Below are 15,354 nucleotides of genomic sequence, written 5' to 3' on the forward strand. Positions count from 1 at the left end.
CTAAAAACAACATTTCGCAAGTAATCTCATATTCCGAATACCAAATTTGAATGTAAAAGAAATTTACGCGTGAATAGAAATTAAAATAACTGAAAACAAAACTTGAAGTAACACACAGAAACTTTACAAACAAAATTACAATACATTTAGAGAATGTTTAAATTCTTACATCAAATGGTAAGACATTTTATGGAGAATATACAGAATAAGGAATACTTTGGATACGCCAAATTCGACTATGACATGCATTCCTAATATCTAGTATATCACAATATTTACCATATATAAACCTATATAAATTTCAAAAAAAACTAACTAATACTGAATATTTAATTACAATTAAGTTTAGAAGACGCGTTTATTCTAAATACGATTTAACTCAGTCATACCATTTCAAATCAGACTTCATGTTGAAGTTTAAGATTTTAAAAGCCTGAGTTTAAAGTCTTAGTAATGATATTTTATCAAGTACCATCGATTAAGATCAAATATGCTAATGAAACCCCAATATCCTGAAGAAGTACACAATTTGTGTCCATTTTTTGTAATAGAAAACATGAAAACTGATGTTACACTGGGTACAATTATATTTTTGCAATGATTATCGTGTAAAACGTTCAATTATTCTCAAAAATTCTCCTAGACATCATATCCAGATTTCATAATTTCAAATGTTAATAATTTTTTAAAATGTTCCTACCATCAAGTATTAACATAAAAAATGATAAATATCGACAAGTATAATACATAGTTTGGGACCTTTTTTCTTCATGTAGTTACAAGCAGCAAGCAAGAAAATGCAGACAAAAATATTTTATACTTATGAAGAATTTGTTAGCTTTTATAGAATGAGACTCATTTTTCTTTTCTTTTATTGATATAAATCTAACATCTATTGATGTTAGAAACATGACAAAGACTATAGCATTATATATATATATATATATATATATATATATATATATATATAAATGATAAATAGCGTCAAGCATAATGCATATTTTGAAACCATTTTCCAAACCAACCAATTATTTTCTTTTTCATGTAGTTACACAGAAAACGAAGACATAAATATTCTGTACCTGTAATGCAAAAATACGCACACTCTTACATCATCGTTTGTTTGTGTATGTGGAACAGGTGTTGCCTTAAATGATGCTTTCTTCTCGACTTGTGCTGACAGTAAGGGCATTCGAACATTTTCGTGTCCCCACAGTCGAACTTCATGTGTGACTTCAGAGACGTTAAATGCTTGTACGTCTTCCCACACTGTTGACATGAATGACCTTAAAAAGAACCGTGATCTCAATGGGGAATGACTCAAATCCTAGCGATTCGTGTTCGTCCTATTCGTTCCACAAGCAAATAGGGAAACACCTCTGTCTCGGGTATATATATGTTTATTTTAAACAACAGGTACTATCACAACACTGAACAACAACAAAAAATAATCAACAATCGATTATTAGTTCGATAAATTATAAATTCAAGTAGACGCCATCTTTAACATAGTATCTCAGCTTGTGAAAATATTTCAGATGGTGCTTCAGCTTCATGCTCTTCCTGGCGACGTATTTGCACAGATGACATTTAAAAGTCAGTCCGTATTCTAACAACAACGGATTATATAGAGTCAGTTTATAATCTGCTTCTGCTTTAAATAGTAAATCTAAAAAAATAATAATATTCGTTAGAATCAAATAACAGGACTCACTACACTTAAATACATTAAAAACAGTAAATAAAATAAATTGTACTTACCCACGCATTGGGGATATTGAACACTAATATCGAAAGAGGATAACAAACAATGTTAAAATTATTGATGTTTTATTCAAAAAATAATATTGCCTTAGGTTTAAAATAGGAATGATGACGTCTTGTGCATGGATATGTAGTGAGCTTTTAAACTGTACTTTCTTTTAGTGGAGTAATGGCACAGGTTACAGTTAAACTGGGGCTCCTTGCCACATTCGAATCTAACGTGATTGTGAACTGATTGCTTATGTTTGTACATTTTGGCGCAGTTGGGACAAGGGTATAATTGTGCTGGACCTACCAAAAATAAAAAATTAACTAACTCATTCTGTGTAATAAAAATATACTTAGCTTCTGGAGCGATTAAACTTAATTTTCTTAAGGAAAACTGTAAACCACTGCCCGCCCATAAAAAGTACTCATGATTAGTTAATTATTTATATTATAATTTCGGGTAAAATGTTTGTAAAATGTAACAAAATTTAGATATTTCTGGACCTAGCGGTTTAAAAAAAATGATTAGCCTACAATAAAATTACATAGTCAAACTGTAACAATTATTTTATTAACCAAAACTTACCTTCGATATGTTATTTTTAAATTTATTCTGAGGACAACCTCAATTTTTCAAAGTATTATGATCCAAACCAATTCCAATCCAATAATATTTAATTTAAGATATAAATAAAATAAATACGGCTAAGAGTTGATTAAATATCCAATGTAGAACAAATTGCTGTTGCAATTCTTTAAATATGATATATAAATACGTAACTGATTAGAAACAAATCTACAGTGTAAAACATTTGTTGATGTTAGAAACATGACAAAATTCATGCCAAAGTTCATCAGTCACAGTCAAGTAATCAATAAAACTTAATTAATACAAAGTTTATTGAGTTACTTTCTAAGAATTATTTTAAGATTTTTATTCTTATCACTTTTATTTGGCTACAGTATGTCATTAAATCTATAAACTGTTTATTTAATATTAAAAAGAACATAATAGTGAAAATACTAAGGTAATAATTTTTATTTTTAGGTAATGTTCAAAATTCAGATCTAACTTTATACAGTGAAAATATTTCGAAATGTTGGGAGAATATAATTAAAAATTTGTATTTAAAAGTCACCGTTTTACCAACCCAATTCACCTAAAATCGCAAAAGTCGTAGACACAGTTAGTGTCTGTAATGAACGTAAAAAATATATATTGTTAAAATCAAACTAATTAAAATTAAAATTAAACAAATAACAATTAACTATATATAAAACAATTAAAGATTCATTACTTACCATTTTTTCAACCCAACGCAACTAAAAACGGGAAACAATTTATATAACGAAAGAAAAAAATTATTTTTTATATATGGACTGGGCCTAATGTTTAACGTGGACTCCGAACCAACTTTAAAGATCATCCCGTAAAACATCCGGTCTTACCCAGCCTGGTTTCTGGAGTGATTGCGATCATTTTCCTTGTCGGATTACGCACTCTTGCCTAAGGATAATCACAAACGTTAAACAACCACAAATATAAATTTACGACCGCGCCCCGGGAGGATTCGAACCCGCAACAGCAGGAGGGCCATCCTGTCGCCTTTACCACCGCGCCAACCAAGCCAGCTTGAAACAATATTCAATAAAATAAAAATAAAAACTTCATTTCATTTCAACTTACCTAAAAGAAAATAGGAAACAATTTCTACAATAAAAAAGCAAAGTATCACAAAATTGATCCGGCTGTCTTAAAATGGGAAATAAAAACTTACCTTTGATGTTATTTTATAGAAAACTTTGGCTTTTAGACATTTGGGCACTACAAGGTATTAACGAGGATTAAAATAGAAATCAATTTTAATCTAATAATATTTTATTTAGGGTACAAGTTTTATTTTTAAATAAGACTAAAGGTTAGGTTGGTTAAATGCTCAATCTGGAACAAATTGCTGTCTCTACTCTCTAACTATACATACCTCATTACTATTTACTTACATAATATGTATATTAAGTGCAGTATATAAACTTTAGTATATTATATATCTATATGTATATATATCTATAGTAGAATTCAATATAGTTATCATATACAAACATTATCTTATGGCCACAACACCAAGATATTTAAAATTGAAAAACATCGACATTCTAGAAATATGTGTTAAGCTAAACTATTAACTCTCTTTGATTTATATATAAAGAAACATTATTTAAAACAATAATGTCTAATAATAAAAATCTTCAACGTAAACATATATATAACAACAAGCAAAGGACAGTCAATCGATAAAATTTGCACAAAATAAAACAAGAAAATATATATTTAACCATCAAAAGGAAGAAAAATTGTGTCGTCTCACTATCAGTTCGTTCCAAAAAGACATGGGGAAACCAGGAGGCATTTCCGCCTATTCAGTCGAATGAGCGAGCACTAAGTGGTACCCTATTCCATCTCTATCTTAACGCTAGTCTCGAAATCGCCTTCCTGCATATACCTTTCCGGATACTTCTTGCACACCTGTCTTTTGATGTGGGCGTACCAAGTCTGTCTCAGTTCGAACGAGCAGTTACAGATATCGCACAAGTACGGTGGTCCTGCAAGAACGATTCGATTGGGTTCCAGGTGGATCTCGAGTTCGGGGATTTACGGACTTACCTTGCAAAGCGACCTTTTGCTGTTCGCACACTCTACGCTTGACGTGATACTCCAGCGACGAATTGCTGGTGAATATCTTTTCACACAGCAAACATTGCAAAACCCTCGGTTCTGTCTCCTCTAAAAATGCACACCTCTTCGTTGTTAATGCAAGGCAATACGTGAATGATTGATGGGATAAATAAACGAGGATAACAGAGGAGTAAATAAAAAATATGTTTGTGTAATATTAATTACTTATACAATATACGAAGCTATTTCAACTTATGTTAAATTGGACAAAAATCTCGAACAAAACACTACATAAAAGGAAGGAATATATAAGGTTTTGCTGGCATCAACGTAGAGCATAGTGCAAGTATCATTACTGACCTTTCTTTGGCTTCAAACAGACTTTGTGCTTCAAGTGGTACCTCAAAGAAGTCGAGTGCTTGAACACGGCATTGCATAGCGTACAAATCTTCTCCTCTTCTGCAACAACAACAGGACAACAAACGAGGTTAGTGGTTCTTCCTGACAATTACCGTACCTTTGGGTTCCTTAGGCTCCTTGGGGGCGCACACCTGGTTCTTGACGTGATAATTCAAAGCTGTGGTGGTGGAAAATATCTTCTCGCATTGTTCGCACTGTAACGACTTTGGTTCCTCATCTGAAAAGGATATTGACGGATGATGAACGGAAAAGAAGGCACGACCACGGGCTTGATAGTTACCCTTTTTTGGTTTCAAACAGACTTTATGCGTAATATGGTACTGCAGGGAGGTTTTATGGCGAAAGGTGGTGTTGCACTTGTCGCACTGTATCACCTCTTCTTCTATAACGAAAACAAAACGAATTAAAACATACCGGGGCGCAGTTTCGCGACAATAACAATGAAAATCAACCTTTCTCTTCTTCGTTCGATTCGCAAACTTTGTGTTTAACGTGATAATTGTATCCCGAGGAGGTAGTGAAAATTTTGTCGCACAGTTGGCATTGCAGTGATTTCGGTTCGTCTAGGATTGGAAAAATAGGTGGTCAGAAGGTTGATCTGGGACTTCCGGGATTCGGAGCTTACCTTTTTCCTCTTCTTGCTCGCAAACGCTACGTCTAACGTGGTACTTGTACCCGGAACCGGTAGCGAAAACCTTCTCGCATTTCTGACACTGTAAAATTTTTGGTTCCATATCCTCTGAAAAATTAATATCGACTCGATCAATAATAGCGTATCAATGATATGATCGGAAATAGAAACAGTTATCAATGGCATCATTCAAAATCAGAATTCTAATAGAGAACAGAATGTTTTTAGTCTCAAAAGCTTTTAAATTCAATAAAAATATAGATCTACATATTTCGGCTCGTTAGTCTCACTCAAACTCGAGCATTCAACCGATTTGGCTAATTTAAAATATGTGTGGATGAGGTTCATATAACGAGAAAAATATGTAATAATTGAGAGGAAAATAGTAAAAACAACAATTTTGTTTTCTCAAATCAAGGGTCACTGTTACTGTCATCAATAATTTCACTGCCACAACATCAACATTTTTGTTGGTTGTCAAATATTCATGGGTGCTATGAACTGCGAAAAAAGTATGTTACTTTAGCAATATAAGGTCATAAAACAGTTATAATAAAGGATATTGTAGAACGTAACTCACACCATCAAAATAACATGTCATAAAAACACCTAATAACCGAAATAAGTATTAAATAAAGAACCAAATACAATCTAAACAACCACTGGTAAGTAATTAATATGATAATGTTACGTCAGAACAAATAACATTAATAACAAGAACTGATAATGTAGTTTTATTATGAAGAAGTTTGTATAGACGCTATTTCATTAAGACAGTATTTTAAAATGATGTATTCTGATAAAATATTATATTATATTTATACAATCAATTAAACCCTGTTTGAATTCAATCTAAAATTTGCGAAGGAAATTAGGGAATCAAGCTTTTTCATGATGTACGTAATTAGTACTTCATCATAATCATCTTAAAATGTTCTTTGAATATTTCATCATTATATCGTCTTGAAATCAATTTAAAGGCGATTGAAATAATAAAAAACCTACACACCACAACAGATTATTCTGCTCCTGAAGTGCCAATCAGTATATTTTCCTGACAACCAAATCTGGGGAATTCATTCTCGATCTAGTATTATGTAGATTTGGAGACATTCCTTTGTCTAATATACGACTCGAAAATGAAAATAACCCAAAGACGCCAAGTCTTGTCAGAAAAGTTGAACGAAAAATTATCGAATAGTTGTAAAAGTAACATTGTTTTATCTGAAAAATCGATATAATTAACAATATCATCAGGGTTAAGCTTTGAAATTATGACCAAACAGAGAAACAACCTCATAGAGAGAAAAAACCTAATACCAACACATCAGCTTGCGTTTGTTAACAAGCATTCAACAATTGATCAGGTCCACAGAACAACAGATGTTATTGAAAAAGCATTCGAAAGTAAAAACGTATATTCGGCCATATTCTTAGATATAACACAATAGCACACAGATGTAGCAAAGCAGGTATACCACAAGGAAGTTTACTAAGGCCTATGCTTTATATATTCTACACTTGTGATATACCACAAATTGAGAATATTACGATGGCTACATTTGCTGTCGGAGACAGCAGTGAAGAAGCTACACGAAAATTACAACAGACAAGTAACAATATAAGTAATTGGACACAAGCTTCGAAATTCAAAATTAACGATAGTAAATCTGCGCATGTGTAGTTCACCTACAATCAGACCGTACAAGCACTAATAACATTAAATAATACTACCATTCCATATAGTAACAACGCTAAATATCTCGGATAAAGATCTTGATGCAAAATTTCGCTGGAAAGAACATATAAAGAAGAAAAGAAAAGACCTGGAACTGAAATATAGGAAAATGTATTGACTAATTGGAAGAGAATCACAATTATCAGTACATAATAGATTGCTATTATATAAGCAAATACTGAAAACTATATGGACATACGGAGTTCAATTATGAGGATGTTCTGCAAAAAGTAACATAAACAAAATACAAATTTTTCAGAACAATGTCCTGAGAAGTATTGTGGGCGCACCCAAATACTACAGGACTGACTACCTATATCGAGACCTTCATATGCCCACAGTCAGTCAAAAAATCAAGAGAATTGCAAGGGGGCATGAAGAAACACTCCATTCTCATGAGAATATCGAACTTTTGGATACCACCAGAGCAGGACGGACTCAAAAGAAACAAACCATCTGATCTTGCGTAGTGTTGTGTAGTGAAGTGCATTTAATTAAAAAATACAGCAGTGACATAGACAGAGATTGAGATCGGGCCCATGAGTCCTCCTAGTTATATACCTAGATCTAAGTTATCATAAAGACAAATTGTAGGTTAGTCGAAAGCGACTAGTAACAATGTAATAATTTAAAAATAAAAACAGTACATTTCTACACAAGAATAGCACCTTAATGTATATTGTGCGTTAATTAAACACATAATACGCGAAGCAGTTTCCAATTTTTGAAAAAATTCCGTAGAAAATATCCAGATTTCGGTCAAAATTGCTAGTCCCTTGAGATGATCAAGAACTTGCTACCTAGTGAGATTATACATGTCCCACTAGGTCCCACCTGTTCTTTATTAAACTACTGATTCTAACCATACCCTATCGTACCCGCATCGATCCGACCAAAATAACAAATTACCTTTCTTCGGTTTGAGGCAGACGCGATGCTTCATGTGATATCTCAGCGACGAGGCATGACTGAACACCGTGTGGCACAGACTGCAGAATATCTCGTGCTCGAACGGAGCGTCATCGTCCATGCTCTCGCCCTCCATCATGCTCTCGATCTGACTGATCTCGAAGATCGGATCGCGACTGAGCGAGTGGCCGTCGTCGGACTGCTGCCCGAAGTCCACGATGGCGTTGGTGTTCACCAGATCTCTCAGACTCAACACCATGTTGTCGGACGGTTCGTGGCGGGCGGTATGGGTCAGTTTCGACCTTTTGATCACCGCGCCGTCGTCGCCGAGCATGTCGGCGTTCCGATCGTCGTCGTCTAAAACATAGAAACGTGTTAGTATCTAGCGCGAATCGGGCCTAGCCTGCCACATAAAATAACACACCGAACATTCAAAGATACAGGTAACAAAATAAATAAAATAAAATGATTCCCACGAAAATGAGAAGACCGTTTCGGATCATTGCATACATTATATTGATACGGATTATTACATTATTTTTGAGTATTTATATTTCTTGCGGCTGTTCGTCAAGGTGACGTTATGAACGCATGCCAGGTGACTTTTCAGGCTGCCTTTCCTCTTCGTCTTGTACCAGCAGCCGTCGTGGGGGCATTCGAAGTTTTTCGCTTTGCCGCATTCGAACGTAGTGTGATTGTATAGGGACGCTCGATGTTTGTACAGTTTACCGCAATTCGGACAGGCGTAACCTAAAATAACGATATTAAGGACCTAGCCACTTTTAATCGATCAGATAGTGAAAGAGAATATACCAATTTCCTGTTGTTTGCCATACAACAAACTGTCTCGTGACAATGAATCATATCCCCTAAAGAGTTAATACAAAACTTATAGTATGAGATACACAAGCCCAAACCTCTAATCGACTGCATGTTTAAATATAATTCAGTTTAGTTTCAAACATTAGAAGAAAGCAAAGGAAAGTCCTTTAAAGACATGCACCAATTATCATTACTGATGCTATTTAGGGATTTTATCGTCTGCAATTTTCCAAGGATTATCAAATCTGTCGTTAGTAATTCAGTTATATAATGACATGTATAGTTTGCATTGAAACAGCTACAAACATTTAATTAACTGAATATTTAAATTCAACTCACTTCAGTATCACAAATGAGAAGAAAGTCCTCAAATATACATCAATTAGTATAAACTTAACTGACGCAAATTGGGGAATTTATAATCAATAATTCTCATAAACACTTTTACACAGTTAGATAATATAATTTATATCAGTGCAACAGCTTCAAACCTCCAACTGGTTAGGTATTTAAAAAAAATCAGTTTAGTTAAAAAAAACAGAAAAAAGCAATAAATCATTTAAAAATATGCATCAATTATTATAAAATATTTATTATTTCGACTGATATCAAAATGTTCATCACTTCAGTTATATAACATAACTTATTTGAACCCAAAAAGCTATCTTATTCATTAAAATTCCTAATAAAAGTTGATATTGTTTGTGAAGAAAAATGTCTAACTTGAATAAATAAAAGTAACAAAACAAACTCACAAAGACTAGTCCTTATGAACGAATTCATCATTATACAATACTGAGTTACGTAAAGACTAGCATTTTTATTAAATTTTAAGAGACAATTGATTAATAAAATCTAAGAGATCATTCAAGAAAGAAATATTCATCTTATCAAAGGGTAGCGAAGAATAAATTACTATTTTTATATCAAAAACTATCATGGTTAAAAAAATCCTAAACAAAATCGTTGTATATAATTGATGTTGAGGGAGAATACCCAAACTAACTGTATAAATGCCAAACAAACTAGCGAATATTAGTCCTGAACTAATTCATTGTTAAATAATAGTATAATAGTTAAGTTAAACATATATTATCAGCAATTTTCTGATAATGATCAAAAATTGTCATGTAAACATTATCATAGATGATTCACTCATATAGCAATATCAATTTATGTGAATATAAATAGCAATGTTGCTAAATTATCTTCAAGGATAATAAGGAATAAATGTTTATTTAATCAGAATATTAGACAGGTAGACAATAAACACTAGACTCGTTTGATTGAACTGGATATTTATTTCTATTTCTCGTCGAAACAGACAATGTTTAGTTCTCTTGAACGCGTCACGTTTGCAAACTGTAATAAAACTTACAATAAAATACTCATCTGTTCGTCCGCATCATACGAACCTAATATTATATAATCGTTCTAACTATACAAAATTATACACAAATAATCGTATTAACGTATATAAGGAATAAAATAAAAGCAAAATAATTGGTTCTCTTCAGATCGAAAAACCTCCAAGATCATATGTAACAATACTTCTCAGTCAGACCTAAATAAACAATAAAATAGACACCAAGAGATAGTGCCATAATAAATCAGTCTTAACGTGAAAATGCTTTGGTATGTTTAAAAATTCTTTGGAATTATATCAGTATATTAAATGGAAAACAGTTTCGCTACTAAAATTGTCATTGTTGTTCCATACAGGCATTTTTAGTACAGCAAGGTAGTGTGAATTTCTTCAGGAAAAAACATATACATACATACATATATATATATATATATATGTATGTATATATATATATATATACATATAGCTCATAGATTATAAAACAATATATAAACAAACGGTAAAATATATCTGATGTAAAGGAAACAAAGTTCTTCCTCAAAAACTAGAATAAATGAATTATTAAAAATAAACAAAAATAACATACAATAATATATGAAATCAGTATAAAAAAAACAAGGAATAAAATGAAGGTGCTTAATAAATCAACAAATTAATTAACCATGATTAACAAATTTATCAAAAACAACGAATATATCAAACAAAGTTACTTAGTACAGCGAAACACAAGAATATTAATTCTATAGTATATTTCATTGATCAGTAGTAGTTGGTAGTCGTTTCAAAAGTCTACTTCAATGAATCTATAACAAAACTAAACTTGGACATACACTAGGGCATTTTCTAACTAGCAGGATATTTAAGTTAACTATAACTTAAAATTATTAAGATGTTTAACAGAAAAAAATAATATCGATATACAAAACAAAAATGTAATGGAAAATATTATCTGATCAGTATCAGGAATATATTTTGAAGAACCTATTTTAGCATATAGAATATAATTGCCAAATTCTTTTGGGTTAGTTTCGTTACCTATTATTATTACAAACACAAATATTATAATTACAGGCAATAAGAAATCGAACACCTAAATAAATAAAATAGAAATAAGACAAGACGGAAATCTAAGCCCAACTTACTTGTTCATAATATTTATGGATGAAATAATAAAGAAATGCCAGATAGAAAAAACATAATTACCCATTAGATATAAAAATATGAAAAAAAAAATTAAATTTCAGAGCTTTACATGATGATCTCACAACAACTGATAGTCCTGACCCTCTAAAAGACACATTAAGTAGTTGGAATACTGTACTAAGAGAATATGAAATGATACTGAACAAAATCAAAATGAAAGCTATGTTAATTGGAAAACAGAATAAATAAGAATACATAATAATACTCAAATTAAAAGTGTAAAGAAAGTAAAGAAAACGATATTCATTTAAATATTCGGGAACAGAAATTGAAAATTACTGGTTATGGGAAAAATTAATTAATGCCCAAATCCGAAAAACTCTCTGATAAAGAACAAGTAAAAGGGATAAAACAAAATTTATAGAAAATGCGAAATAGAAATACAGAAATAAGGAAAGACCTCAATAAAGAACCATCATAAGAATATATAAAGAAACAACTTAGTTGATGAGACCACTCATAGCGTATGAAAGAAATAACACAAGTTAAAAGGAAAAAGAAAAGAAAAGAAGAAAAACACCTACCGAAGCAAGAGCATTGATTGAAAAGGTGTCTTTTAAGAAATATCTCTCTGAACTACAGGGGTTTTGAACAAAATGAACTAGCTTCAAAATGATATAGCAATAAACATCTAAAGTTAAACAACACATATCAGACTGTTGCAAACAGTGTATGGCAAAACATTTTAATTTAGTTATGCCGAAAAATATTGTAATATTGAATCAGAAAATACATTTTACAAACTATTTCATAAAATAGTATCAAATTTAATAAGTGTTCTACGTTACGTAATTATTGTTTCAAGAACTTTAACTAAACTGGGTCATCTATTTCATACACAAAAAGGAATTATTTTCTGCTATTTAATAGCAATTTTCTTGTAATTGATAGAACATTCACACTACCTTGTATAAACAATATCAAATTACCAAATACATGACTAAATAGAAAAAATGGAATAATAAACACGCTTCGTTCCCGTGCCCACTCCAAAACTAATCCAGCCAAAAAATAACAGGATTAATCTCCGATAAATAAAGATGAATCTTCCGAATTCACAGCGGGACAAAATATACAACTATACGCAAAAAAGGAATACGTTTGAGCTATCTACGTGGTAAACCGATTGGGCCTAAAAAAAATGTTGTGTTTAATACGTAGATGGCCATCTAGTTCTTGTTTGTAATAGAATCGATGTTCGCAGAGATGGCACACCATCGTCTTCTGTTTGCCGCATTCCACCCTCTGGTGTCTCCTCAAGTTGTTCTTGATGGTGTAACTCTTTCCGCAAGTGTCGCAGAAAAACCGTTTCGGATCTAAAACATGGTGATTTTCAGTGATGCCCCTCGCCCTGACCAATAGTATCGCAGCTACATACATATACTTATATATGACGTCTTTTCATTACATATAGGAAGCATATTTTGTAATAAACTACTTTGGTTCTCGCTATAGTACCTGACAACATTTCTAGATAATAAAATTCGTCACGTCATCAAACATTGAAATGTTCGAGCTTGCTCGATCGCCAAAAGATCAAGAAATAAAACACGTACGTTATCTCTGAACACATTTAATAATCTAATATTGCTCGTACACTATGTCGGATTCACTCACAACAACTTTACTACAACTGGCTAGACAGCAAATCGGAATGCTGTGACTGAAGATGGACCTTCAACGTTCTAGGATAGTGAAACGTCTTCGGGCAATAATCGCAAGTCACCGACTTGGCCTTGCCGCATTCGATGCGCTGATGTCTTCGCAAGTTCTTCATGTAACGGTATTGTCGATTGCATTGTAAACATTTAAAAAACTCACCTAAAAGAACAATATCAAATAAGTACGAAAGAAAACCATCGAAACAAATCCCCTTGCCTCGTGAAGAATCTTTAAATCGTCGTCTAAAAAAAAAGGATATTTTTAAGTACTCTCATGGCACGAAGAATTACTGAAAACAGTTCCAGGCATCTTCATATTTTTTAATATAATAATGGATTTTTACATTTTAAAATCCCCCAGTCGATAGTCAGTGTACGCCAAATCAGGGAAGTGCGGAGACTGGATAACTAGTTTTCATTGGTTCCGTCAGCAATTGATATAATAATGTCATTTAATAATTGAAGGTTATTCTTTATCATAAAGGAATGGACTCATTTTTTAACTACTGAGCAGCAAATGTTATCCAATCAAATAATGTCCCAATCACCTTTATTTATTCCACATTATGACTAACATTATTCAAAACCATCTTGTGCGTTTACTAACATCTTCTGCTATAGGTTCTGCTATAGGTCATTCGGAGGCCCAATTATATAGGTTTAAAAATATTAAGTGATAAAAGTCATTTAAGTCATTTAAAAGCGGCTTCTTTTAGACTGAATTTTAAAATTTCCTCTAAATGTTGCTTTTACACACCGAAGGAAAATATGTTGAGATTCAGACCGGTTACTTTTCTGACTGTCACGTATAACTATACCAACATTTTTAATTTCACTATTTTTTTTAAATTCGAGGATGTTAAAGAACAAACAATTTTCTCGTTCTTTCGAATAGCTGTAATTTGGCGAAAACAATTTCGATTGACTTCTTTTACTTTGATACGATAGAAAAATGTATGGGGAAGCATCACACCAAATTTCAAGAGCTTTGAAAATAATGATAAATAATTGATAAATCAGTAATAAATTTAGAAGAATATTTTAAAAATTCTAGATAACACCCCTTAAATTTTCACCTTTTTAGAAACATTTCAATCACTATCTAAAAAATTACTGAAGAACCAGCTAATTTTTTGGCATAATAAAAGGGACTTAGCTAAGCCACGTAACCTAAATGACAACAACTGATAATGATCTCGTTGGCGGTATGTCTCGATATTTTCGTTCGTTTTGTAATTTTTCTTCTCTCTCCTTTTTACCAATTTATCGGAATTGAACCTTCTGCTTAACGTGGGCTCCGAACCACGATCCTTGGCATTAAGCCTACCGATTGGCGAGTGGCTAAACAGAAGATATCCGGTCTTACCCAGCCTGGTTACTGGCGTGACTAGGATTTTTCCCTTATCAGATTTTGCACTCTTGCCTTATGGACAATCCCAAACATACATTTACAATCATCTTCCGGCATAATCCGAATCCGCAACAATAGGAAGACCGTTCTGTCGCCTTAACCACTGCGCTAATCAAGGCTGTAGTGTGTTTCAATGGAATATCCAATTCAATGTTCATCAAAAAATGTTAAAAAGTCTAGACGATTTCTCAATAGAATGATACTTTGTTGGTAGAAATAGAAGACAAGTATGTTGTTTACACTTCACAAAAATGATAAATAACAAAAAATGCACTTACCTATAGTTAAAAAAACGTCTTAAAATGTCTTACCTCAGTCATCAGCATTTCTAATTCTCTAACTCTCAAAACAAAGATATGTTTCAATATTTCGCAAAACATAGTTAATCTTTCTCAGTAAACCTATTGCGAGTTGACGGATCCAAATATAAAACATCAACGTTGAAGTTATGGTTTTATTGCGTAATGAGTCAAAGATCCAAGTTGTCACTATTTAAATTACTATTAAATCTAAATAAGCTACCATTCAAACATCAAATGTCTTCGTCGACACGTACACGTACGACAAACGCTTAAAGCTAATGCGGGTGTTGTCGAAATACTACACAGCTACCACAAGCCTTAACTTAAAGGGTCTCTCTACATGTCCCACCAGACGACATTCTGCTGAAATGCTTGTTGAACATATGATACTGAAGTTCCTGTTTGTAGAAGAACTTCTTGTCGCAGTATGTACACGCTTGGTTTTTTTTCTTTCCGCATTCAACG

At 32.4% G+C, this 15,354-nt stretch overlaps 1 protein-coding gene across 2 annotated transcripts in view; it reads right to left on the reverse strand.

Annotated features, from left to right (window-relative positions):
* Positions 1-3,613: 3,613 nt before the first annotated feature.
* Positions 3,614-15,354, reverse strand: part of Lola (longitudinals lacking) — an 82,893-nt gene continuing 71,152 nt past the window's right edge. The window contains exons 6-13 of one of the 2 annotated variants that reach the window (XM_076415962.1): positions 8,125-8,481; positions 5,472-5,585; positions 5,299-5,409; positions 5,127-5,228; positions 4,944-5,063; positions 4,787-4,885; positions 4,415-4,534; positions 3,614-4,353 (exon numbers count right to left, since the gene is read on the reverse strand). In XM_076415962.1, coding sequence (XP_076272077.1) covers positions 4,202-4,353; positions 4,415-4,534; positions 4,787-4,885; positions 4,944-5,063; positions 5,127-5,228; positions 5,299-5,409; positions 5,472-5,585; positions 8,125-8,481 — 1,175 coding nt within the window. In that variant the 3' untranslated portion in view covers positions 3,614-4,201. The remainder of the gene's footprint in view (positions 4,354-4,414; positions 4,535-4,786; positions 4,886-4,943; positions 5,064-5,126; positions 5,229-5,298; positions 5,410-5,471; positions 5,586-8,124; positions 8,482-15,354) is intronic. The other variant, XM_076415964.1, reaches the window with a different exon arrangement.

This window comes from Rhynchophorus ferrugineus, unplaced genomic scaffold, assembly GCF_030347505.1.
Source record: "Rhynchophorus ferrugineus isolate W39M unplaced genomic scaffold, kcgeb_rfMv2 rfM10, whole genome shotgun sequence".
Classification (NCBI taxonomy): domain Eukaryota; kingdom Metazoa; phylum Arthropoda; class Insecta; order Coleoptera; family Curculionidae; genus Rhynchophorus; species Rhynchophorus ferrugineus.